General features: G+C 40.8%; 1 protein-coding gene across 6 annotated transcripts in view; it reads left to right on the top strand.

Annotated features, from left to right (window-relative positions):
* Positions 1 to 6264: 6264 nt before the first annotated feature.
* Positions 6265 to 27877, top strand: part of MATN2 (matrilin 2) — a 64764-nt gene continuing 43151 nt past the window's right edge. For 5 of the 6 annotated variants that reach the window (XM_064706446.1, XM_064706445.1, XM_064706447.1 and 2 more), the window contains exons 1-2: positions 6265 to 6294; positions 14120 to 14281. In XM_064706446.1, coding sequence (XP_064562516.1) covers positions 14149 to 14281 — 133 coding nt within the window. In that variant the 5' untranslated portion in view covers positions 6265 to 6294; positions 14120 to 14148. Of the gene's footprint in view, positions 6295 to 14119; positions 14282 to 27877 lie in introns of those variants that run through there. The other variant, XM_064706448.1, reaches the window with a different exon arrangement.

Below are 27877 nucleotides of genomic sequence, written 5' to 3'. Positions count from 1 at the left end.
CATCCACAGACAGCACTCACCTACTTTATCTAGCTGAAAAATTATGCTGGAATTGCTACTCTGCCAAGTATATTCACAGGTTTTACTTCTGCTGTAACTTTGAACATGTGAGCAGGAAAACTGCATTTTCACCATTTCCCTTGGCAATTTAAGCCATGCCATGCTTAAATGCAACTCTCCTTAAGAATCCAAGACAAGGTTTTCTTACTCAATTCTGGGACAAAATTGACATCACACACACAAGGGAGCCCAGCTTAGATCCTACAACATGATCCAGAAAGCATGCAAACTGCTAGCTCTAAATCAGTCCTTGCACAATAAAGAATATTCTAAATGTAATAATGTCTTTGGATTATTATGTGTGTCTGGATCTGAAATGAAATAACAAGGTTCTTCATGAATCTTATATAATGTCTGTGTGGTGCTCAAATAAGCACCCAAATATCATCTGAACTGCAACTGTGGCAGAATTTAGGCAGTACAGCTCTTGACCTAATGGTGTTCATACAAAGAATAAAAAAAGAAAATTATGTCAACATCAACATTTAAAATGTGGTGTTTCAGATGCCCAACACCCAAAGGATAACCAGTCCATTCAGATTCCTAGGGGTTTTGTGGCAACATTTGCAGCAGAAATATCTGCCTGATCTGTCATTGCTGTGGCTCCTGGCTTGAGATTTCCTCTGATTTCCTCTTTAGTGATGATATTACTACTTTAAAAAGGAAAGAGACTTTCTTGTAGCAAATATCAACAGGAGTGTGGTACTTAAACTCATAAGTACATCTTTAAAAGAAAAAGTTTAAAGAATGCTGCCTGACTCTGCATATCTCAGATGAAATATGTTCTGTTAAAAGGCCAGTATGATGATTTACTAATATATATTATATATGCATTATATACATCATAGGTATTCATATACATAATAGATGTGTACATATATGTGCATATATACAAAAGTTTGGTGTTGATTTAATGTTGTGTACGGGAAGCATCTTTTCTTTTGGCTATGGTACAGTTGTGATGCTGAGCCACAGTTAAGTCTGACTCATGGACCATCTTGAGGAGATAACAGGAGGCACCAAACCCTGCACTGAATTTAGATTTAAAAGAGATTACTCACAATCTTCAAATTAAATATATGTTCAGAGGTTTTGGTGTTTTTTTTTTAAAAAAAAATCAAAACCTTAAAAAAATTTGGCTCCTGAAAGTTTGGTCCTGCAATGCCTAGGTTTGTGGAAATCGCCCCAGAAACTTGGTTCTTCATGAAGTTCATAAAGACATGTAAACATTAATCTGTTTGTTGCCGATCCTATTCTCACATCCAGAAGAGAAGGAGTCTGGGTTTTGCTGCCAGGGCTGTGCAGAGGACCTTGGGAGCCACGGAGGATTGGCAGGTCTGTCCAGCTCTGTGAGACCTTGTGCTGGTCACCCTGTGCTCGCTCTCATGCACTCTTCCAGGACAGGTGCTCCAAGCCTCTGTGCAAACAGAGTTAGCAGCAAAGTCACACCTGCATCTCAGACTGTCCTGCAAAAAGCACTAGGAGCCAGCTATGCTTTTTGTGAGGGGTAGATTTCTGCTGGTTTGTGCTGGCTGTGATGTAAGAGCACACAGGGGAACTCGGGCAGCCAAACAGCTGCAGGGAGCTTGTGCATGAGCTGGGCACCAGCCTGCTCAACCTTGTACAAACTGATGTCTTTCTCCATACCAGATCCCTCTGGGCCAAGGCAGGAGGTGAATGCCCAGCTCCACAGCTGGAGAAAACGTGGTCTGCAACGCAGAGCTGCAGGCACCAAGGGAGCAGTGAAACTGAGCAAATTGAAGGTTGGGCAACCATTAAATATGCTCTCTACATATCCCTTTTGGAATTAAAATACAAGATCTTTTTTGAGTCTTCAGTATACAAAAATATAAAGAATTACCCCAAACTGGTTATTTTCTGCATTAATTTATGGATTGCCTTACAACAGCAGTTCTTTATTAGTCAAAAAATTGCAAAGGAGAAAAAAAAATTCCCTTACAAAATGTTATAGAATATGAAGGACGGAGATGTAGATAAACCAGTCTGTTTCTGATTTTTCTGTCTGCAGGTTTCTATCATGAAGTGCTATTACATTTCTGTTGGCTTCACTGAAGACACCTTTTATTGAAGTTTTGTCCTTCATATACTTACTTATATGGTGTCCTTAAGTTACCTTCTAAATCTGAGTTATTAAAGGCATTGCATTTCCTGAGCTTTTACTGGATGGCATATTTTCCAGTTCTCTAATGGTTCTTTCAGTTCTTTGCTATCCCACTCCAAGATTTTTTAAGCATTCTGCTTGAATTCAGAGCTTTAAGGTGTGGCCAAAATAGAATGTGTTCTCTGCTGTGGATAAAGAATTTAAAGCACTATGGAGTAGAAAATTTATCCAGAGTTTGTATTGAAACATACTCACTTAATGAGTATTCTTTGCTCACATACAGCTGAGATTTATCATCTGTTTTGCAATCTATTTCATATGTGCAAAGCTGTTGCTGCAGCATTATAGCTCCCTAGTCAAAATATTGTGTTATGTGGGTGCCTAAAAAATGTCCAAGTGTATAATGTTTACACTCAACCCCATATTGATCTTTTCATAGCCCATTAAAAAGAAAGAATAAAGGGATATTTTGACAAAATCTGTTTCCTTAAGCAGTCCTATGTTTTATTACCAGTTTTTTGAATAATGCACTGACTGACAGTACTATGGAAAAATTTAGGTGGGACCAAAAAAATACCCAAGGATGGTGTCCAGCATTTCTAAGTTACAGCCTCATATGGTGAATCTTCTGTTTTACCTGTAGTCAAGAAATTTTACCTTAGGAACTCTCCAAAATATGATAGTTTTTAGTACAATCACTGGTGGTGGTGGTGGTGGCTTTTGCCAGTATTTTGGCTCTGCAGTAATCACTGTGTTTTAAAAGACTGAAGAGGAAGAAAACTTTAAAAAGAAGTTGTAGTGAAAGGATGAATGATTAAAGGCTTCTTGAAAATACTACTAGATAGTAGTATCTATGATATTGTAAGGTATGAGATGTTACAGAAGATCTGTAGTAATCTTGGTATGGTTTGTAGCTAAGTTGAACCTGGTTAGGTAGTGAAAAGATACTTCTAGTACTGCCACTGAATCCAACCCAAAGGAAAAGTTTCACTCACAGTCAGATAAATAAAATATTTTCTTCAAAAGACAGAAAAATCAATTATCTACTTTGATATCTACAATAAGTACAATTAGGGATGCTAGTTGGAAGCAAAAAAAAAAAAAAAAAAGAATAAAAAGAAAGAAATACCACAGTATAAAATCACAGAATTACTGAATCATCAAGGTTGGAAGAGACCCTCAAGATCATGTATTAGAGAGAATTAATCCACTGGCAAACAGGTGCAGCTGCATATCTAAACTGGACACAAAGGTGACATCAGCCATCAGTGGTGCTGTGGCCACTGAAAATTATAAAGAAGTCCTTGAGCACATCAGGGGAAGTGGAGAGGGCTTGTGTGGTGCATTGTGTTTAGTTTTGCCAAACGCCCTCTCAGGAGCCACATACACAACAAGAACTTGCTGAGTGAAACAAGAATGAAAGCTGAAAATGATTGCTATCACTAAATGCCCTAGGCAAGCCTTGGAGAACAAAATGAGTTCTTTAGGTTTAAAGACAATGTTGGTATTTGGAAACAAATACAAAATTGCCATAAATACTTTTAGACTGGAAATTAGAAGGAAGTGTCTAACTACCATGAAGGTCTGACACAGTCCTCTAACAGCAGGAGGAAAATCAATTCATTGCTGTTTTACTTAAAGCACCTGCTTATAATGTAAAACCTACTTTCTGAAATGTGGTTTTTGTATTAAGTGATTGCCTGTGATAAGTGAGAAGCAGCCTACATCCCTTCTTCCAGAATGAGAGTAATTCTTCCAGGCACTAAGAGAAGACAGGAAAGGAACAAACGAACCCAAAGTCTCAGGTTTTCTAGTCAGCAATCTTCATGAAGCTTAAGAATTGCCTGATTTTTTTTTTTTGCCAGATTTTTCATTCTTTGCATATCAAAGCATGGCTTGATAGAAACCTCCAGCTTTTTCCGTACGAAACATCTTCCAATCTTCCTCTACCCAGTGTATCAAATGTTAACAGACTTGAACAAAGGCTCTCCCAAATCCAAAAGAAGTCACACGATGGGAGTGGAGGACAGAAGCTCATCATTTGAGAAAGGACAAGCAGTAAAGAGACTGGGACTTTGAAATGTGGGGATTACATAGTACTTCTGGTGTGGTACAAATAAATACCAAAGTCAAATAAAGTCAAATAAAAGTGTCCAATCTTCTATGCTATCTCTTATGAAACAAAGAGATGCTTTGTGCTGACTTGCCATCATCCTTTCCTCCAATTTCCCTCTGGGAGACCTTCCCTGTGTTCATCCTGCCAGCAGCAGCAGGCTGCACGGCCTCTGGGATGAGCTCTAGTGATGGGCTCTCTTGTGTATACACTGGAGCTAAAGCCACCAGAGTTACTCTGGGCTCTCACATGATCTTGTCACTACAACATTTTCTCCTGACTTTCGTCTTCCTCTGGCAACTCAGCTGATGCCTCAAGCCACAGCACAGGGAAATGGAAGTATGGTTTCTGTATTTTCAGACAACAGAGCATTAATTAGGACTGTGACTGGGCCTCATCCTACAGAAACAGAATGGGAGAATTGTTCTGCACTTGGCCCTGCTGGGTTTGCTATAATGTCTATCAGTGCTCAGTTGCATTTTTATTTTTTCCCTTTCCTCTGGCTACAGGAAAGGTTCAGGAATCAGTGCTCAGAATTAAAGATAAGGTGAATCCAACCACTTCCAGTTTTAGATTTGTTTCTTATCTGTATGCTTCCTTTTAGAGATTACATTTTGTACACCCACATCACAGGCAATTAATTGTGCCTTACAAAACTTACATAAAGTAGCTCTGCTGATTGCCAGAGTTACTCATTATTCCAGCAGCTCTGAGGGGTAAAAATCTCCTCTGTGAGACTCCTCTGACACCTGATGTACTGCAGTTGGCATGGCTTGGTGATTTGTTTTTATGTTGGACAGTGACAGTGGGTCCTGCTCACCTCTGCCATTTAAATGGCTTTCACTGGATTTTTTTGTTTGTTTTTTTGTTTGCCAGGAAACAGAAATCACAATTGCTTGGGAACAAAGCAGGAGTTTTATTTTTTCTTCTTCATACATAATAACGTAAGTGTTGATATAAACTCCACACTTAGTTTTTCCACCTGGACTACTGACCGCTGCTGCGTCAGCTAAGAAACGACGATCCCTGCCACTTGCCAACTTATTTCACGCTTCCCTCAGCGTTTTCCCCGACGGAGACTCCCACCGGTTCGCCGCGGTGGCAGACACCGCATGAATCACCAGGGACTGTTTGCCTTGGCCCGCGGGGAATGGGATTTCCATTCCCCGACGTTTCCTTTGGTCGGCTTCCCTGGAAGGCTGCGGCCCGGGGAGCACGGCGCTGGCCGGGAAAGGATGCGCTGAGCCGCCAGACAGAAACCGCTTTTCTCAAGCGGGAACCCACGGCCCCGCCGGGAGAGCCCGCTCAGCCGGAGCCGGAGCCGCTCCTGGGGCTGCGGGAGCTCCCCTGGCCGCCCGCCACAGCTCTGGCAGGGAGGAACAGCAGCGGGGCCGAGGTGCGCGGGGCGCCGGGGCCGGGCCGGGGCCACCGCGGCCGGGAGCTCCGAGGGGCCGGCAGCCCCTGTCCCTGCCGGGGCTGGCGGGAGGGAGCGGGCCCCGCGTCCCTCGGACCCGGCGGGAACGCCTGGGGCCGACGGCCCGTGTCCCGCAAGAGCCGTCGATTTCCTCTCTTTCCTCCCGGCAGGCGTGAGGGAGCGGGAGAACAGTCCCGGTCCCATACACGGGGCAGGCGGGAAGGAGTGGGACGGCGGTCGTACCCCTCAGGGGGCAGGCAGGAGTGAAGAACCGGGTCCCTGACGGCACAGGCGGCTGAGGAGCGAGGAACGCGGCTCTCCGCGGCTTCTCCCGCGGCCTCCCGGTGCCGCGCCGGCTCTGGAGGTCTGGGCAGGGCAGCCGGTGTCTCCATACGGGACTCCCCGCGTTCCCTCCCCTCAGTGCTGGGCTCCTGCCGCCGGGGACGGGGCTGGCGGGAGGCGGCAGCTCCCGGGGGGCGGGCGGGGGAGCGCCGTCCGGGGCCGCGCCGAGGGGAGGAGGCTCCGCGCTCGCTCCCGGCCGCCGCCGCTGCCGCACCGAGCGGAGCGGCCCCGCCAGCCCCTCAGGTAAGCCCGGCTCTGCCGCCTGCCCTGCCCCGCCTCGCCTCGCCTCTCCCGCCCGCCGGGCGGGTCCGCGGCGCTCCGCCCGGGGACACCGCGCCCCGCCGCGTCCCGCGCCGCCCGGCGGGCTCGGCATCGCTGCCATCCCCAGTCTCTGCGCTGCCGGCGGCCACCCCCGCCCCAGGGCCCCGCTCGGCGAAGGGACGGCCCTGCCCCGGGGGCCCCTCCGGGTGGGGGCGGCCGGGAAGGCCCCGCGGGCGGCAGGGGCTGCAGCGCGGGCGGCGGGGGCCCGGCGGGGAGCGGGAGGCCGAGGCGAGGGGCCGCGGCGGCGTCTGGGGCTGGGCTGGATGCTCGCTTGCTGGGTCCCGCTGGAGCGGTTCGCTGCTCGTGGTGCAGCCCGCCGGAGAAGGGTTTCCCTTTCCTTTGGACTGCGTGGGTCCGAGCAAACTCTTCATTTATCCTCCTTCCCGTGCTTGCCGCGGTAACTCCTTTAACAGTATCTGCTGTAAGGAAACACCCCCGGTGTATTGTTAAGATCAGTGTAGCATCGGAACCGAACTTGGCTTAGAAACGTGTTCGAGAGCAGCCTGCAGGTGCCTTTACCAGCTTGCGGCAACGCGGGCTGCGGCTTCTCCCCGTGCCAGGGCACAGCCCTCAGGTAGCTCAGGGCTCACCTGGGACGTGCAGGGGCTTCCTCAGAGCCCTGCGTTTGCTGTAGTCAGGGGCGGTTTGCTGAATGTAATATACGTACACTGGAAACTCTCCTGAGATGGTTCTCCTTAATCTGGCAAAAATTATCATGGCATCTTTTATGACTATGTATTCCTGCTTCAGAAGGCAGTCCTTTCTGTGTCAAACTGGCCTCTATCACTGCTAAACTGTAGAATATTGTTGACTGAGAGAAAAGAATGCAACCTGCTGATTTACGTAATAGCTCCTAAGTGCTTGGGTTTGTTTGTGGTGAATGATCCTGGCTGTGCTCTGAAAAGGTGACATGTTGTGTTACATGTTACAGCTGCGCTTCTGTCAAACAGCTGACAAGAAGAAATCATCAAACTGTATCCCATCAAAAATTCACCTTAAATCAAGAGCTAAATAAAATACTCATATGGCTTTTCCATTAAATCCTACAAAATCTACAAAATAGTTTTGGAGTATTATACTTTTCTTGTAGATGTCTCAGCTTTAAGCAAGAGATTTTCTAAACTTTTCCTCATGTAATGTGTATCACTGTGATATTCATCAGATTAAATTTGATTTGTTTTATATCTTCAGAAAATGCAGCACTCAGTTACACAAAGCTGCAGTTAAGATCCTTAATCCTGCACTCAATATTCACACCTAATTACTTTATGTGAGTGTCTCCACTGACTTCACTGGGATTTCTCATGGACAAGGGAATGCACATTCTACTTTTTATGAGCTGGGGCTCAGGGACCCAGCTGTGATGGTAAAAGATGTTTTAGTCAGTCCAGGCAAACTACAGAAAGGCTAATCAGATTACAATACTCTCTCATGACTTATTAACCATCTCCATTGGAAGGTAAAACAGTAATAACTATTTAATTGTATTGTGGGTATCATTAACAAGCTCTTTTTATACAGTGTACTCATTGTTAGTGTTTTCATTATGAACAAAGAGTATTTGGAATGGAGAGGGTTTAATCCCCAAATTATTGGTTTACAGTGGTGCTGGTGCTGGGGTCAGTGTGACTTGACAAATAAATTTCAGAATCCTTGTATCCTTTTTTTCTCCCAAACCTTTCTGTTTGCAGTTAAGTCTGTTGTGGCTTGTGACGACTTCAGAGACAAAACTAAGCAACTTGCATGTGTATAATATGTCATATAATATATGCTTTCATTTAAATACTTACTGTGCATGGTAAAAGTGAATTTTCTCAGTTTTCCCATGCTACTTTTCTGGGCATGTTGTGGAAACTCTGATGTCTAGATGAGATTCAGTACCAGAAAGTGCAAATGAGTCTTTCTCAAAAGAACAAGATAATGAAAAGGTCTATTGTCCAAGTGGCAACTGAAGAAAATCATGGCATGGGGATTGATGCTGTCATAAAATAAGAATTCCCACTGCTAGAGCTTGCTGTCTGACCACTGGAAACTATGCAGAGTAAACCATACTATGGGTGTACTGTTCTATAGCACCACTATTAACTTTTATGTGATGAGAAGTTACTGAAATGGTCCTCAGCTTCACCTCTGAGCAGGGGTTGGACCTGATGGCTTACAGAGGTCCTTTCTGACCTAAATATTTTATCATTATATGATTTAGAGGTTATTCATTTTAGAACAGTGATATCAGGAAGTCTGTATGTCATTGTGACAGATGACTTTAAATTAAGGAACAGGTCCCTTAGTCTTCTTCATTTCATTAGAGCTGTAGAAAATTAAATTGTATATGTAGTACATATACTCTAAGCCCATTAGATAACAAAGTCTGTTGTGTAGCAGTCCCACTGTGATATTTACATCTGACAGTAAAATTGAATGCTGATCTCTGCTCTTTCTGATATGCTGTATATTTCAGTGTCTGAACTCATCAATTCCTGTGTGTGCTTATCTGGCCCTTGTGCTTGGGTAGGCAAGTTGTCCTTTCCCCATCCCCAGCACTCTCTGGACAGCTCCCAGAATGTGGTTGCCCTCCTGTGTCCTGCAGCACCTTGGGTTATGCTCTGCACAGGGCTATCCTGTACAGGGTTGGGTTTCTGGGCTGATTATTTGGCTGATTACCAAATGTCATTCACCTCCCCTTCTAGGAATTGCTCTGTAATGCATTTTGGGTCTTCCCTGTACTGTTTCAAAATCGAAGTTAATTTACTCCTCTGTCACATTTGATTTTATTAGTCCAAGTTACAGCTGCTCTGTGGGAATTTTTAGCAGCAGCTGGAATAAATAGCTGCTGGTGGAGATTCAGCCACAGCCCAATTCTTATGCAAGGCAGGGGCATCTCTCAGTACAGAAAGCACTGGAATATCCTTTTAGTTGCCAAGGTAGGGATATGTGCTGGATGAGGAGGACTGTATGGAAGCATAGGAGACAAAGGTGGAAGACTTTGTGAGTCTGTGCTTGTCACCCTGTCCCCACCACTATGCAGACATGTCTGGAACAGACGTTGCTGTCACATGCTAGGATCGTGTCCCACTGCAGATACAAAACAACCTGCGGCCATGAAGCTTCATGGACCCATCCAAAGAATTTGTCCCAGTCTTCTCACATTGGAGTACACAACTTCTGGTCCTAAATCCACTGCAGGTTCAGGTTACTCCTACTGTCTGGACACTCTTGATTTCAGATTGATACCAGACTGGTGTTGCCAAGTCAAGAGTTCCTTTTGTTATTGTGGTGGCTTGCTGTGCTACTGTGAAAGCTGTTTGTAGTTGGGTTGGCTGTCTCAGAATACACCACAATTACTAGTTGATTTTCAGATAATGAGTTCCCCAGATCTATCTCATACTACTGACAGCACAAATGGCTCAAGGTAGCCTCTTAAAAGGAGCTAAAAAATGTTTTAACAAGTGAGTATTGCTCTGATGCTTTGCAGGACATGGTGCAGTTATGTGTTCGTGGGCATCCAGGTTCATGGGCACCTAGTGCCTGCCATCAGGGTTGAGCAACATGTGAGGAATTTACAAACTTACAGCACCTACAACTTTGTTTCTTCTTGGTGATTTAACTCTATTGGTGAAATGCTATTGATAGCCATGATTTAGAATAGGTGTCTACCTGTCCTGTGCTGCTAAGCCTGGTGAAGGCTTCCTTATGCAGCAAGGAGCTACAGAAAATCCAGTGCATCACTTGATGAAACAGGGTGACAGTAGAGTGCTCCTTTGTAATGATGAAGGCAGGATGGTGCTACTTGCTGATGTGCTAAATATCACCCTCCCAGTTGTGGCCACCTGCCCCCACACAACACCTGCATGGCTAGGGACATGATATATATATATATGATATATAATGATGATTTGTGATGTTGGACTCTGTGGGCCTCTATAGGTCTTTTTTAGAACTGGAAAATGCATGTGTCAGCAACTGGTCCAGAAAGACAGAGGAAATTTCTAATACTCTGTGTCCTGATGCCCATGCTACACAGTGATTTTAATCAGTAGTGAACTAGTAATGCATGTGCTGGCTTGTGAATAGTGAAGTATTTTGGAATATATTGTAACTGATAGTTAGAAGGGCTTTACAGTGCCTGCAGCCCTTTTTTTTTTAATTTCTGAGATGATGGGATTGAGAAAGAGATATTTTGTGGCTTTCATGTAATAAGACCTCATTTATTTTTCCAAGTAACTCACCATGTTTGCTAAACTGGGGAAACAGACTGATTTTATTGACTCACATAGATTGCTTGCAGTTCATTTACATTCAGTGAAAGTTTTTTATTTGATCACAGTTTCTTGTTACCTTAAAAATGGGGAGATAATAAGGAATGCTGAAAGAACTTCAGAATGGCTCTCTTCTATGAACTTATGTTCTTTATAACTTAGAAACACTGAAGTTAGGTCTGTTGGAAGCTTAATGAGAGTAAATGGCTGTCTCTTTTAACTAGGGAACAAGAAAAGCCAAAGGCAACCTCTGTAGTGCAAAAAACTGTTGCCTCTGGTGCTTTTTTTGTCTTCTTTTTCCCTCCCATCTATGATGAGAAATTATACAAGGTTCAAGAGGGGGATACTATTTGCAGGTGTTGATGTTCCATGTAACTGTTGAGTGTTTCCCCTTCTGTGTATTGTGCCAGTTTTGCTGGTAGCTGGAGAAAGTGGAGAGGCAGGGATCTGGGGAATTTATGTTTCTGATTTAGCCTTGGAAGAAAACTTGAACTGCAAGACAGGGAGGGAGACCATACAGAGGAGCAGAAGGTATGAGCTGAAACATATTACTTGTTTTCCAATTTGTTTTTCAGCATGATCTGCTCAGCAAAGACAGGTACATTTTAAGGTACTTGAGTGAAAAAAAGGTGATCTTACAGGCCAGTGGAGGGGTTTTCTGCTTCTCTGTAAAAGAAATTTTCCTGAAGTGTGGTAAGAGGTGGGAGGACACTGACTTTGGCATAAGCCACAGAGCATCTCTTTCCCCTTGATATCATTTAAGAGTTATCACAGTGAAGAGGACAAATATTAATGCCCTGCAACAGGCAGTGCAGAAGGTCACTGATTTATTACCACTGACACTGAATATTCAGTAATGTCTCTGCCCAAAACAGCCATCAATCCCTTTCAAGGAGACTTCCATAGAAAGATACTTGAAAGCAGAGAAACAGGCTTGTATTGTTTCAGTGCTGTCCAACAAAGGAAATAGCTATTTTAAAGAGGAAATCTCAATTTTATTTTTTAGTATTCCTACACTGTGGTTCATGAAAGTCCAGAACAGTTCATCAGAAAAATTACTCTGGTGCATGGGTATATGGCTAAGCTAGCACAGGTAAAATTGGTAAGAACACACCATGGCAATATTCAACTCTTGATTAGCAGCCAGTTAGGGAATGAGGAAAGCCTTAAAAGAACAGAGAGCCCATCTGTTTATTTGCCATCTCCTGGGAAAATCTCCTCTTTTATACCAAACTTCTTCTAGTTCCTGTAACAGCCCTGCAACAAGGACATTTCTCTATTCTCTTTAACCCTGACCTTGTATTTGCGGGGTGCCCCGTGGCAGGAAGGAATGATGAATCTTACTCCATGTTCTTAGAAGGCTAATTTATTATTTTATGATACTATATTATATTAAAGAATACTATACTAAACTATACTAAAGAATACAGAAAGGATCTTACAGAAGGCTAGAAAAATAATAATGAAAACTCGTGACTCCCTCCAGAGTCCTGATGCAGCTTGCCTGTGATTGGTCATTAAGTCAATTCACATGAAACCAATGAAACATGCACCTGTTGGATAAACAATCTCCAAACACATTCCAAAGCAGCAAAACACAGGAGAAGCAAATGAGATAATATTGTTTTCCTTTTCCTCTGAGGCTTCTGAGCTTCCCAGGACAAGAATCCTGGGCAAGGGGATTTTTGCAGAAAATATGACGGTGACACCCTGACAGCATGGCTTCTGATTTTCTAAAATATCAGTGCTAAAATGGCATGTGTCCTTGGGGTCTATTTGCCTCGTGTGCTGAATGAGCAGGCCTGAGCCAGAGAGACCCCTGGCACAGAATTCCTGTCTGTATTGATGTTCTGAGGAGTGAAGCGATACCTGGGGTTGGTGATCTCCAGATGTAACAACTGTTACCTCCAGGGAAACACAGCCCCATTTCAGTGGTGTGTCCGCTGCTTCCAGTGTTCATCTGTTTCTAACTAGAACACTGGAAAAACTCTAGCAATACCATCCAGATGCCCAGAAATTTAATTATTTTGTGGCCATTTTTATAAACACCAGCTATTTCCATTTGTTTCCTAGTTCAAATGTCCTTAAATCATGTATTGCTCATTACTGGATAATATTGAACACTGAAGTAAGTGTGGGCATTTTGAGTGCAAGGACTCATTTTGGCATATGTACCAGAACATTGTGTCTGCATTTGGGGCTGCTGAGTAGGATACACAAAAGGAAAAATAGATTGATAGTCAGAAAAATACATGATGTGTAATGGTTGCATGGGAAAGACTGAAAAATAATGAATGAGATATCTTTATTAGAGAGAAAATATTCAGAATTTTCCTTTCTGTCAGTGAATAGCTCATGGTGGGAAACAAAATGAATTATCTTTCAGAAGTGAAGCATTGAGTTGCCTTCTGTTACATAACTGCTTGTTAGGTTTAGGGCCCTGTTAAAAATGTTTTCAAGTCTTAGTTACTTCACCAAGAATAACTGTTAAAATTTGCACTGCTTCAGAAGTTCCACTTAGATTCAGTTAAAACAGTTCTTTATTATGAAAGTGTGTAGTTCTATCCATCTCTTGCACACCTAGGGGAGCTCTTTACTAAATTTCATCCTATCACCCACTCCAAGACTGAACCCAGCTCCTGTGGGATGCTCTCAGCCACAACAATAAAGGTTTGGGGGAGCATAGAAGGAGCCTCTGTCTGAGGAAGCCACCAGTGGCGAGCACAGCCAGAAAATGAATCTCTAGCATGTCAGTCTTTGGTTTCTGTTTGTGGCAGAGTTAGCCATGGCTTTTTATAATGCATTTACAAGCTCCTGGTCAGGAGTAATCTCTTAATGTAGGAATTTTGGCTGTCAATTTGTTCTTCTGTATGATAAAATTGCTCCAGAACCCATGGCAAGCTCCTTGCCAGTCCTCAGGAGTCTATTCCTACAAACAAGATTAATCTTGCACTGACATCTTCATGTTAGCAACCATGGACTGTCTTCTGAAAAGCGAACATGAGTTGTTGCCAGTTCACATTTATATTTGCTGTTTCTGAAATACATTTTCTTCTTTCTATTTTAATTCTCCAAGATTTTCTGCAGCAAGAATCCCTCAGACAACAGAACCATTAAACTTCTAAAAAAAATTGCGAAGGAGCACTGTGTGGAATAACAAAAATATATTTGTGTCCTCCTGAAACTTGTTTATGCTGACAGGCTGAGTGAAAAAACTTTCTTTTCTTACTTTAAGATTCTTGATTATTGTAAATTGTTGTCAATGTTGATGATGGATTTCAACTAACAGTACTTAGAAATGCTACACACGGACTGCCAACTGCTGTGTTATTGTGTAAACCTTATTTCTTGAAGTTGTAGGTGTTGTTTGGTGCCCGTGTGTCTGCATGTTTGTATGTGATGGAAGGGAAGCAATGCTGCTGGGTGACTGATGTGGTTGGAATGCATCTTTTTATGTAATCAAAGAACTTGTCTCCTTCCTCCTCTTGCAGTTTTACATCTTTGTGTGTCCCTCTGTTTCATGAAGATGAAGAAAATGGTTGCATGTTTCCTTCTGCTATTTGCACACACTCTGCTTTCCACTGTCATGGCAAAGGATCTCCCTGGAAGACATTTTACTCGAAGAAGGGATGTTAACAGACAATCTCTACTGGGTAAGTTACACACAAAATACCCCAAACACCACTACCAAAGACTGTCTCAAACACAAACGATAAAAGGCATAAGCAGCTGGCCAAACCTTGGCTGAGTTACTCTGTAACAAAAAGGAGATTTCCATTTGCCAGCAGGTATGTGATAGTTTGTTGACCGGGTAGCAGCTGTTGAAAGAAGGTATTTACTTTTGGGGTACTAGATTTACTTTATGTAAGTGGTATTAAATAAATATTTGCTACCAGACTGTTGGCTTGAAAAAAAAAAAAGAAACAGCTTTGTTTTCAGTATTTAGAGGAAATAAGTGTTGGTCCATGGAGGTTCTGTCAAATGAACCTTTTACCATGCTGGAAAGTTTTACCTGTCTACATGTGTGTAATGTGCATAAAGATGATTGAATAGAAATCTGTGGCTATTGAAATGAGGCTTGTCATTACATTATTGATGATAATCCTTTTATTTTGTCAGATTTATTTATAATGAGTAGCTTATTTTATAATGAATATTTTTTTGTAATTTTCCTCCTTTGCCAAAAATCTTAGGACGGGGTGTATCAGTTTCAGCTTATGGGCTGTCATGTTTTAAAATATAAGGTTCATCTCTCTATTGTTGGTCATCACCTGTGCATCACCAAGCAGTCAACTTTTTTATTTCCTAACAGTTTGTGTCTTAGAATAACTGTCTGTTGCTAATTGTTTAAAGTAATTGTCAGGTTATGAGAGTACAGCATAGATGGAGTTTGGACACAGCCCATCATTAGGGATTAATTGATTCACATCAGTAGTAGATCTCATCAGATACCTCTCTCCAGCCACTGGGGATGGTAAGTGGGCTCCATAAAGGTCACCTAACCCAAGTGACCATGAGGAATGTGAAATGTCCTGCAGAAGATACATCAGGAAGAAAGAAAGAATATGGGGGAATACAGAGAAGAGCACCAAATTTTATCAGTGAAATGCTTGTCTAAATAAAATGCAATCCTTTACATGATGTAAAACTCCATAAAGTACCATTTACAATCTGTTACTTTAAAATGTTGATTTTCAATTCAACATTCAAATTGGGCAAATTTAAAACAAAAGATAACAGATTTCCATTTCTTATTCATCTTTCTCAAAACTAATAGATGCAGTCCTGAAACACTTCGGGTTCTGCTACTGAATGCTGAAAACCACAGCTCTGGAGTTCTAATCCACAAAAAACCATGGATATAGAACAACAAAAAGAAATACTCACATTCACACCTTACTTAACAAGAACCCCAACCTTTCTAAAATCCTAAATTCTAAAATGTGATTATATAGGAGCTCTTCCCAAATATTTTAGGATTCCTAGCAAATACCCTAAGGGAACTTATTACTTTAAGAAATGAACTGCCCGTCTCTAGAAAATGATTGCAGGGACAAGGTGTTATGTGGAGAAACAGAAAGTGTCACATTCCTTAGTTGCCATTTTCCCTGTGATTTTTTAAAAATTCCTTTTATAGCCTCTTTCAAATTTAAATAGTGGAAAATATATGAAAGGGTTACCAAACCAAAATGTGTAGAATAAATTATTTATTTCTTCTTTCAAAAGCCAAGAGATTTCTGGTCCCTGCATTTGGAAACCAGTGGATCTCTACTCAGTTTGGCATATGCAGGATGCAAACAGTTTTGGCTAAAGGAGCCTCTTCAAGATGTTAAATGATGCAAAAAACTTGGAACATTCTCTGAGCCAGCCCATAAAAGTACGTGGCAGTTTGGAGTCAGACTCTTGGGCCTTGCTCTCTGTTTCAAGAAATTAGGTCACCTGCTTATGTGCAGCAATGTATAGAAACAGTGGCATGGTAAAAACATGCCTCTCTGTAAAGAACAGAATATGTAAAGTGCCACTGTTCTGGAAAGTTGAGTGTTCCTTAAATGCCATGAGAGAGAACAGGGCCAAAACATGATCTCAGTGACATCAAGTAATAGACTTAATTAAATCCCTCCAGAATTCCAGCAACTTAACAGGGATTAGAAGTTGTCACATTCTATGTAGTGTGCATATTATAAGTAGTGGTGGTGATGACAATTGCTGCTGTTGTGTAAAGACTTGCTTGGCAGGCAAAATGGAGCAAAATAGCTGCAAAGAACCAACAAGTACCTGGAAAAGTAATAAAAATTAAGATTGGGGGTTGGATTTTTTATGGACGGAAGTCTCTTTTTCAGGACTAAAATTAAAGTTTATACTATGTAAGTATAGCAGTATTAAAATAATTTTATTCCTTTTATCTTCTTTTCACCATTTTTAAAACAAAAGTGTACTGCTGTGATAACTATTTACTGGTAAAATAACAGCAGTTTCCAAGTACAGAAGTAAAAGTAATTTTTCTAGGAGACTGACAAATTAAATAAGTAAAATGGAATGGATGAAAAATTCTGTGGGATTGTCCATATAGAGAGAAAAGTACTTGAGATCCAGGTTTAGGTGGATTTAATTTTTCATCAGCCATGCACTAATACTTCATAGATTTCTTAACAGTCTTGTTAGGTCTAATTGCATATACATTTTAACAAAGTCTTCTGGAGCAATGAGCTGTGTCTAAAAAGATATATATTTTTCTTATTCCTCAATTTTTCAACTAAATCTCAATGCATGTTGTTTTAATTTGGCAGGTCTTTGCATTGCTTATTGCTGTTTAAAATTATTATTGCTATAGCTAGTCATTTCTGTGAAAGGGCTAAAATATCTTGTTCAAGGACATATAGGAAATAGAGTTTTTGGAACTCTCATTATGTGGCCCTTGAAAGCCAAACTCCTTTGCAGGTTTTCTTTTATGAACCACTGAGTCAGACTTCCAAAGATTAGAAACTTGTCAATCGTGCCAAATTAGTTAACTTTTAACATTTTCTTAAGTCTTTCTTGCAGCATATTAGATATGCATGTATTTCAAGTAATAAAAATTTGTATTATATTGCTGGAAGATGCTGTTTTCATGCAGCTGTATCTATGTTTTAAAGAATTGTTTCCATAGTTGTGCAAGGTCTTGTGAAACAACAGAAAGATGTAGGATTGTCAGTTTCTCTTTTCTGTTGCAGATAACAGTCACCTTTCCCCTTTTCTGAGATATGAACTAAATGTTGCCTTCTTTTTCCCCTCATCAGTACTTTGATCCAGAGTTTGGATCAAATTTGGCTTATCCTGACTTGTGAAAGGAAAATAATATTTTGGTTTTTTCTAAAGAAAAGCAGTGAAATGCTTGCTACATGGTTATAAAGATAAAATTCTGTCTGTTAGATTAGCTGATTCCCTTCAGACACAATGAAATGACCTTCTGCACCTAAACAGACTGATGAAGAGCAAGGTCATTTGTCCAGAGTGGTGATTTCCATGCCGTGTTTGCAAGGCCAGTGAGAGGTCCACAGCACCCTTCAGCAGGTTTAATGTCTAAAAGCAACATGCATCCAGTCTTTGTAGATCCAAGATGCAGTGCCTTTTTGGTGTTCGAAGTTGTGAGATTTTTTTTCTGAAGCAGATTTGGGACTTAGGCCCTACTGCATCTTAAAAATATATGACAAAACAAAGCAAATTAAAATTCCCACATTGTAAAAAAAAAAAAAACCACAAGTGTTTGTGTTTGCTTTTTTTCTTGATTAACTCTGTTCTAATAAACTGGGCATGTATTTCATTTCATATGGGTATACTTTGGAAAGATCTGAAGCGAATGCCTGAAAGCTGTAGTGAATACAGTGAAAGCTAGAATGTAGAATACTGTTCTAAGCAATGACATTCTTTCTGTTCCTTAGGAATATGAAACATGCAGCTACATGATTTTGAAAATAACTGTGTAAGGACAAAAGCTAATTTAGGGGGCATTCCTTTAGATATTACATGATACCAGAAGAAACAACAAAAAAATTAACAGATACTGCACAAAATTAAAACAGAAAGGAAAGGAGGCCAAGAAGGAAATGTACTTGGCTCCTGTTCAATGGAAGCTGCTGCAAAACGCAAATGCCTCTGTCTGCGTTAAATTATATTTTGCAACAAAATATACAATGATTTGTCTCTTGCTTGTATATGTATGATTCCACTAATAATATGAAGTAATAGGAACTATGAAGTTTATGAATCACTTGCTACATCCAGTTAAAACTAATCCAAGGATTATTATCTTCAACCCCGTTCTTAAACTTGAGTGTAGGTAACTTTAGGACTGAAGACATTATCAGGTTAAACATTCTGAGTTATTTTAGCAGCAGATTAGAAGGAAAAGTATGTGATAAAAGTGAGCCCAACCCATCATGCTTCTGTAGAGTGCAGATAAGATTCCTGTTTCATTTTGGTTTAATTCATTGTATATTTATACAGTAAGAGCTGACCAGAGATCTCTAAATTCTGCTAATGTGCTGTGTTGAGCCAATGTGGGATGCTTTCTGCTGTAAGGAGCTAATCACAACCTCAATGTATGGATGTGTTATTTCTTCACATAAATGCAAGCCTGACAAGTTTTATGTCCTCAGATATAATCCTGTCAGAAAGTAAAATTATTGTAACTGAAATCTGTACTGCAATTGAAATGAGAATTATGTCACAGTAACTACATCATGTGCTAGACATACTGTACTGGTATGGTACTGGGGGAGATGAAAACTCTTCCATGCGGCAGATGAAGGTAGGAAGTGATTGCAAATTACATCCTTTGAATTACCACATAAGTAGTTAAAATACAAGCAAAATCCTAGCCAAGCTTTTGTAAGGATACAGGGTAATCAAATATCTATCTATTTATTTACCTATCAGTTTTCTCTTCAAAGCATGATGTTGTCATATAAATTGGAACACATTATATTTGGAAAGAGAGCAAGCAAAGCATTTTACAGACAGCAAAATCTCCTGGTTTTTCCTTCTGAGGCGTGTAGATAGATACTGCAATCATTGTGTCTCAAGGCAATATTAGCAATGGTGTGTTTTGCTTCCCAGTAGTGCTTGTTTCAATAGCTGAGAGGTCACCCATGAACTTTATTCTGACTCTCAAAATTTCAACTTTCATCCTTATCTCTCAGCTGTTGGCCTCTCCCCTCCCAGTAGCTGCTTTTTCAGATTCTGGGGTTTTTGCTCAGTAGAACATCCTCTCTCTGTGGCTTTGAGGCTTTGTAGCATGGTTTGTGCTAACCATGGCTGTGCCTCCCCAGCCCCTCACAGAGGTCCGAGAGTCTGAGCAAGAGAGATCTGATCAGCAACCACATCCCTGCCCAGCCAGTTGTTCCTGCAGCAGCTGTTATGCCTTGAACAGCCCCAGCTAATGAGGGACTAGCTGGGACTGTGACAGACCTCAGGGATTTATGTTCTGATCTGAGTATGCTCATCTGTAGCCAATTACCACGGAGATCAGAAAGTTTGGATTTTGGTCTGTGCTAGCAGTTTTTAACCACAGAACAACATTCTGCTTGCCAACTCTTGTATTTAGTATTCATTATCGATTTTCATGTGTTGAAATCACATTCACTTGTAAGTCACCTGTGGGGTATTTATGTAATTTAAATTATATGGAGTATAATTTGATTTCCAGCATCACAAGAAATTATATTGTATTTCTTTAATGTGTATTTCCTCTATCAAAGCTTTTTCCCTCCTTCCTCTCGTCTTTCTTTGTTTTGTTTTCTTATTTTTAATTTACCCCTCCCCCACCCACTTTTCTTCTTTTCCCTTTTTGAAGGTAATTTGTAATATTTCCACAGGATGAAAGAATATCTGCTGTTACAGAAAAAAACTTGAGTCATGAACTAAACATCAAATGATCTTTGTATTTCTGAATTTGTTTGTTACCACCCCCTCAAATTACTGTGAAATACCATTTCTGTTTGAAAAAAAGTTTGCCTTGAAAAAATTCAGTGAGGAACATTACTGTGAGTAAAAAAACTGTTGTTATGAGTATACTCTCAAGGAGCTCAAAGCCTCCTCTGTGTATTATGTCTTGAAGAAAAATCAGGCCAAAAGAAAGAACACTGATATTCAGCAGTGTGGTGGTTTTGACTTCATTTTGAGCACTTCTTAATTTAAAAAGTACATATGTGCAAAATTAGTTTGAAATTCATGGAAATAGTATTTGCACGACTTCAAGAACATTTCATTTTATAGGCGTGAGTGGGTGATCAGACACTACTGTGGATGAGGACAACATACTCTAAATTGCTTTAGAACCTTGAAGACACCATCTTATTTACGTACTGCTGAAGCAGAAGAACTGCTGGTTCACCAGTGGACATGATGTCCCACATGTTTTGGGAGACAGGGGGAATGGTATACAGCATTATATCCTCATGCTGTTTCTGAATTTGTTCTGGAAAATAATCTAATTCTTAGACTGTTACCAATAGATAGAAATATGTGGTTTCAGGTCAGCTGATCAATGAGTAATGCTGAGGTTGCTAACAGCTTTCCCCATAAACAAATACATGGACAACTTTAAAAAAAAGTATCTATAAGAGTTTTTAAAAGGTTAGGCTAATGTCCTGAAAGCAGGACACCACAAACTCAGTAAGGTTGCATTTTTTCTCTAGATTGTCTGTGCTGCTACTAACAATTGTTTACTTTCTGTATCCATTCTTTCTCTAATAATTTCTGTGTCACCAGCAGCACCCTAAGTAGCTGAGGTAAGATAGGAGTCTCAGATCTTCAAGCAGAAAGCTGCAAAGATCACATTCTCCCACACAATCACCTTTTTCGTGTTGGTTGTGATTTGATATTTTACAGGTGAGTGCAGGAAAAGAGTCACAGAGTAAAGTGCTTCCAGGCTGGCTGTGGGAAGAGGATACAAAGTAGCATTACTGTGCAAACCACGAGTTTCCTCATCGTGGCTCAGAAAATGAATTCCTCATCTCTCGTGGGTGTAAGCTATCCTTAACTGAGAGCACATAACATTTGTTTCTGTCAGAGAGTGGGTAGATTTTCATGTTGCCATGTGCATGGGGATATCAGGATACTTTATCCTTCTGTGCAGGTGTTCCCCTGCCTGCAAGGAAAACAACCTGCTCCCTGGTTGCCCTGACCGTGAAAGCAGGTTTGGCTCCTGTCAGGAAACCCAACAGTTTCTGTCTCAGAGCAGCTGAAATATGCAGAAACAACTAAGAAACTTGAGACTGTCCTTACGCCATACTTTGGCTTCATACCAGAGAAGCACCAGTATAGGTAAAGAAATGAAGAAATACTATGAGTCAGTTCTGGTTCTTTGGATTTAGAGAGACTTAATGTTAATAATGACCTTGTTATTTTGAAAAGTGTGACAGGGAAGGAATAGAAATAGTGAGGTGAAATGAGAACAAAGTAATATACTACTTTAGTCACTGTAGTGACTAATAATGAAGCATTTGCATGTAGAAGGAAAAGGAAATCTCTGGACAAGAGCCTCCTGCTGTATAGTTGTCCCAGAAATTTTGGAAGTTCAGAAAAGATTTTGTCAGAGGCAATAAAGAAGTGTCTGGAGGCTGTGTTCCATTTAGAGATTGTTCCCAGATGAAGAAATTTGTAAGAAAAAATGGGTGAGCTGCCAAACTCATAATGAATATTTGGGTTAGGGCCATAGGCCTGTGTGTTTGGGGAAAGATTCACAGCAAGCATGGGGCCAGAAAGTACAGGGGCAGGTCTTGGATCCACGGCCTGTCCCAGAGCTGGGAAGAGGTGGTGTCACCTGCAGAACCAAGAGCAGCATGTATGTGTGCTAGGGAAGGGATATTGGGCAGTTTCTAATGTTTACTTCAGGAACTAGGTATGATTATATGTAATATAATATGTATATTAAATATACATATATATATTATACATATTCATATGTATATATGAAATATACATATTCATATAAAGATATTTTTACATTAAATGTACCATACCATACTTTGTCCATCTTTAAATTAAATGAAAAAAAACCCAAAAGGAGTGAAAGCTAACTTGCTCAAAATGTCTCACTAGAGACAGAAGTGCTTGGAATTAAATGCTCTTCTTCATTTATTCTTTGCAACAATCACAATCAGGAAATGTTTTTCCCAAAACATTTTGCACTTGGTATGTTTATGAATGAATTGGAAATTTGCCTATTATTTACCTGTATAATTTTATATAGTCTATAATTTTATAAGATTAAACCTTCTTGATGAACTAGAAAATCTTTTGGAATTATCTGACAACACATCAAACACAATCTTTCTGGCTGGATATTTATCTAGGGAAAACCAGAAATATGGCTCAATAAAAAAATATTTGACACCCAGGAAATTCATACATCTTTTAACAAATTTTGTAGGAGTTATGAAGAGATTTATAAGGAAAGAAGTTGTAAAAAGAAGACGAGCAGGGCAAATGAAATAATAAAATGGTAAAGAAAGAAGAGACATTTAGAAAGAAGTTGTAAAATATGCTAAGAGGGAGAATAGTTCTCTCCCCCTTTTATTTACTTTTCAGTAAAAACTTGTTCTGTTACTCAAAGATTAAATCTAAAAATAAACCTGGTGTTACTGCTGGCAGTGTTACAGGACATGTAATTATTGTATGTGCATTACTGGGGAGTGAGCTAAGAAACAAAAAATATTAAAATTACCATTAAAGTCTGCTCAGGCAATAATTATTCTATGATCTCATTTTTTCTTAACTCTTTTTGCTTGAATTGTCATACTCTATAACATCTTCATGGAGCTAATATTTACTTGTTATAGATTACTTTTTCAATATGTAAACTTGGTTGTAGTGTTTACCAAACTGAGCTGACCTCCTTTTGCTTTGCATACAACAATAGCCTTCTTTAACATTTATCCATTCTCATCCATTAGGATAAAGACAAATAAGTAATATCTAGATTAAGAGAAAGGAAAAAAAATTATTAAGGGGTCATAAAGATGTAGGACAATACCAGAAAATAACTAACTCATTTTTGAACAAGCATTTTTTTCAAGACAACCACCTTGCAAACACTTCTGAAAAATGACCATCTAAAACTTGTGTCTTTGAATGTGTTCAGTTTGAATATCCACAGATGGAAATGTTTGAGGAAATGAAACAGTGCTGGGCACATTCTTGCACATTGGAACCTCCCCCATTATTGTTGCTGTTAGATGGCTGGAGCTGTCTGTGACCCACAGAAACTAGGCATCACCATGCATGATTCAGAAGGTACAGAGAATAATCCCTGCAGGGATTATTCCCAGGAGGCCTCTTGCATGCAGCCACTCTGTTTGAGCAGGACAGTGAGTTTAACACTGTGGATGGAGCCAGGTGGGCTCTGAGCTTAGCTGGTGCCTCAGACTGCTCTCTGGCACTGAGACCAGCGATACAACGTGGCCTGCTTCTCTGCTGGGGAATACCCCGAGCTCACAGACCAGTTCTGTCCACAAAAGATGGATCCCTGGTTCATGCTGTATCATGCCTGAGGACTGCTTCAGAAAATAAGAACTGCCCTCAGACTACAGTATCAGGAACTGTCCTAATGATTTAACAGTCTAGAGGAGTCAATTTGAATGCCCAAGAAAGCTCCCTAGTGCTACTTTAGTTGTATTAAGGGAATGTAACATTAGTGAAAAATGAGAGGATAGAAACATGCTCTCAGACACAGAACCTGGATGGGTGAGCAAAATCAAAGCACTGTGAGCTTTGTCAAAGCCAAAGCAGGCTCAGCATAATTTGCCTTGAGAAAGGAATAGAAGGAAACCTGCAGTCATCAGATAAAATGATTTAACTAACTTTTCAGCTTTAGAGGAAATAAGGATGCTCAGTATTATTTTAAGCCTTGTTTTATGAATCTCAGTAATTGGATCCTAGCTGGATTCTTCCCAGTAGAACTGAAATTTCCTTGCATTGTTAGTGTTCCAAAGGTGGCATCACTGTGGCTGTCATTTACAAAGTAGATACTGAGTAAAGAAGGAGAACATATTTACTACTGGCTTGTCTTCCCTTTCCTTGCTTCCCCTTTGGATAATACAACCCACACTGAGGGTTTTTTTTTTAACTTTTGTGTTGGCAATAAAAGACCTCTGCTGACTTAGAAGTAGGTTTATGGATGAGTAGCTCTTTTCAGTGAGTAAATTTTCATAAGAGTGAAAGGGAATTACTTTTAGTTATGAAGATGTTTGTCAAAATTGTGAGAAAGTTCACTGTTGAAAATGAGAGCTGGTCAGAGAAGAGATTTTAGTTTACAGGACAGAGAAGCATGTAACTGCTAAAAAGCTATCACTGAAAATTTATCTGAGAGGATGAGTGTTTAGATCTGTCAGTCATTACTACTGATTGCCACTCCTCAAAATACCACCAAGCTGCATTTTTTATCTGTAGAAGAGTAACATAATATTTTTCATTGAGCCCAAGTTAAATCAACTTAAATAATTACAGCGTTTAAAAAAAAATTCATACCAAATCAGAAGACAAATATTTTAAATACATCTTTATTTGGAAATGTTTTATTAAAAGTTTCTATAGATAGTACTTTGCTGGTTGAAGTAGTTTTGAAAAACATTGTGTTTCATTCATCTTAATAGATTTTTCTAAAGTAATTCAGCACAGTGTGATGTGTTTCTGTCCACCAAGGCTCTCTGGGCTTTTTCCCACCAAGATTCATTCCAGACTTCAGAATAGACAAATGAGTCTCTTCAGACTGGGATCCAAATCTCTATATTCCAATTAAAAGGCTTCAACACCATGGCTGTAATTCTGATTTGATTTCACAGAATGGACAAGGTTGGAAGGGAGCACAGTGGGTCATCTGGTCCAATCTCCCTGCTCAAGCAGGGCCATGCCAGAGCACATGGCACAGCATTGTGTGCAGATGGTTCTTGCTTATCGCTAGTGAGGGGCACTCCATCACCTCTCTGGGCAGCCTGATCCAGTGCACCCACACAAATAAAGAAGATTTTCCTCATGGTCAGGTGGAACTTCCTGCCCATCAATTTCTGCCCACTGCCCTTTGTCCTATTGCTTGGCACCACCGTGAAGAGCTGGGTCCATCCTCTTGACACCCTCCCTTCAGAGACTGATGGACATTGATGAGGTCCCCTCTCAGTTGTCTCTTCTCAAGGCTGAACAGGCCTAACTCTCTCAGCCTTTCCTCATAAGAGTGATGCTGCAGTCCCCTCATGACCCACTCCAGCTGCTCCATGTCTCTCTTGTGCTGCGGAGCCCAGAACTGGACACAGCACTCCAGATGGTGCCTCACTTGGGCTGAGTAGAGGGGCAGGGTCACTTCCCTTGACCTGGTGCCAATGGTCTTCCTAGTGTGGCCCAGGATATCTTTGGCCTTATTGGCCACAAGAACACAGTGCCAGCTCATGAACATTTTATTGTCCTCCAGGACTCAGATCCTTCTCTGCAGAGCTGTTTCCAGCAAGTCATGCCTGTCCTGCACTGGTGCAGGTTGTTCTTCCCCAGATGCAGGACCCTGCATTCACCTCTGTTGAGTTTCAGATGGTTTTCTCTGCCCATCTCTCCAGCCTGCTGAGGTCATTCTGAAGGGCTGCTCAGCCCTCTGGGCTATCAGCCGCTCCTCCCAGCTTTGTGTTGTTGGGGAACTTGTTGAGGAGGCCTCTGCCCCTTCACCCAAGTTATTGAAAAAGCTAAACAATACTGGGACCAGTACTGATCCCTGGGGGACACCACCAGTGACAGGCCTCTGACTAGACCTTGTGCCAAACCAAACCAAGCCACATCTCTGTCCACATCATCCACACTTCCTGAGTTTGCCCATGAGGGTTTTGTAAGAGACAGTGTCAAAAGCCTTGCTGAACTCTAGGTGGACAATATCCACTAATCTCCTCTCATCCAGGCAATCGTTTCATCATAGACGGCAATCAGGCTGGCCAAGCATGATTTACCTTTAGTGAATCAATGCTGGAATCTTTTAAGGGAAATAAAATAGCATCCATTTTACCCTTCTCCCTTATCTGTCCTTCCCCTCATGTGCACACACATATTCTTAATCTTTTTTTCTGTAATTTTCCTTCTTTCCTCTTGGTCTGCTCCCACAAATCATAACTTAGCATTATCTTCATATTGCTGAAATAATTCATTTTATATTAGTAAAGATAATTTGTAATTTTTTATATATAAGGTAATTAAGATAATAAGGTGGAAAATAGTTATGTCAGGATATCTGTATCCCATTAGAACTGGAATTTTGTTTCTTCTGAGCTTGGCTTACATTCAGCCTGCTCTGAATTTGAAAGAATAAGCAACCCGAGCATATTCCTACGCTTATGAATAAAGCTGTACTGTAGACTGCACATGAATAAATCCAGGCAGTCATTTTTATTGTCATTAAAGAGCATTTTTATTCTATGCCAAAAAGTGTTCTTGGTAATCTATGAAAGAGGCTTCTGAGTTAACAAGTGAAAACAAGCATCTTTCTCACCCCCTGCCTTGGCAGAAGTGCATGGTGAGTGTTCGTCAGCAGTCACAAGCGAATTTGTTTAAAGGACAGTCTACAGAGAGATGTTTTCCCAATTGAGTCCTTGATTGGCCCATTTGTACTAGTGCAGTATGGCATGTCCTTTGATTGTACAGTCAGACACTGCTTTTCCACCAAACATTAACTAGTGCCTTGTTCACTGTACACGATGGATGACAGTGTGCTGGGAATTGAATTGGGTTTGGCAATACAGTTTGGAAACTACTGATTAGGGGAGTCTCATCTTAGTAAAATAAGGATGCCACTACAGTCTGATGAGCATTCTTCCCATCTTTAATCTTTCAAGCTAGGTATACAAACACAACTAAGAACCTCACAGGTTTATTCATAGCCACAGGAATTTAGGAAGATGAGCAGACACAATGATTGAAGCCATAGGTATATCTGACCCTATGTTCTGACTCTGACAGAGGTCAAAAGTAGGTGCATGTGGAATAATTTAAGGACAAGAAAATGCCACCTGCAGTTATTCCCTGAACTGCAATGCTTTTATGATGCAGGGATTTCCTAATTTGGAGGAGTCTCTGGTATACACATTAAACCTCTGTTGATTTCTTTTCATCAGCATCCCATCAAAGTCCTTTTTCCACATGCTTTTTCTGTGGCAAGTTTGATAGCTCAACTCACAGGCTTGTCTCAAGCTGTCATGTGCCAGCTTCTTGTGAATGGTCAGTCTCTATCCATTCTCATCATGCAACTCATGAATGTATCTCATATTTCTCATATTCTTTCAGAAAAGTATGCTGAGCAGAAGCCAGAGGACGTACCCAGAGTCCCAGAAAGCTCTTAGTATTCCTACAAGACAGCCAACCATCACTTCTACTGCTATCCCTGATAGCTTGGCCTGCCCATCTGTGCCATAATCAGATATAGACGTACTCTGTCTGTAATATTTCTGCTTCAGTGATTCTTGGAATAAAAATCTTCTGAAAGCTGACATAGATTTCAGGGAGTGTTCAGTATGAGTGTTTTTTTGGCTGAGTAGAGTGCCACTGCAGACAACAGGGCTTTCTCTCTGATGCAACCATATAATTTCTCTGTGATGCTGAGCTAGTCCAATACATGAAACTTTCCCCAGATGGGTATTAATTACATGCTTGAAATCATGACATTTGATTTGTAGAACTGCTGAGCATTCACAGCTGCAGTTGACATCATTGAGAACAGTACTTTGTACATGCAAAGTGCTGCTTAG

Source organism: Zonotrichia leucophrys, chromosome 2 (genome assembly GCF_028769735.1).
Source record: "Zonotrichia leucophrys gambelii isolate GWCS_2022_RI chromosome 2, RI_Zleu_2.0, whole genome shotgun sequence".
Classification (NCBI taxonomy): Eukaryota; Metazoa; Chordata; class Aves; order Passeriformes; family Passerellidae; genus Zonotrichia; species Zonotrichia leucophrys.
Note: the sequence above shows the minus strand (reverse complement) of the source record. Positions and strands in the feature narration are given on the sequence as shown.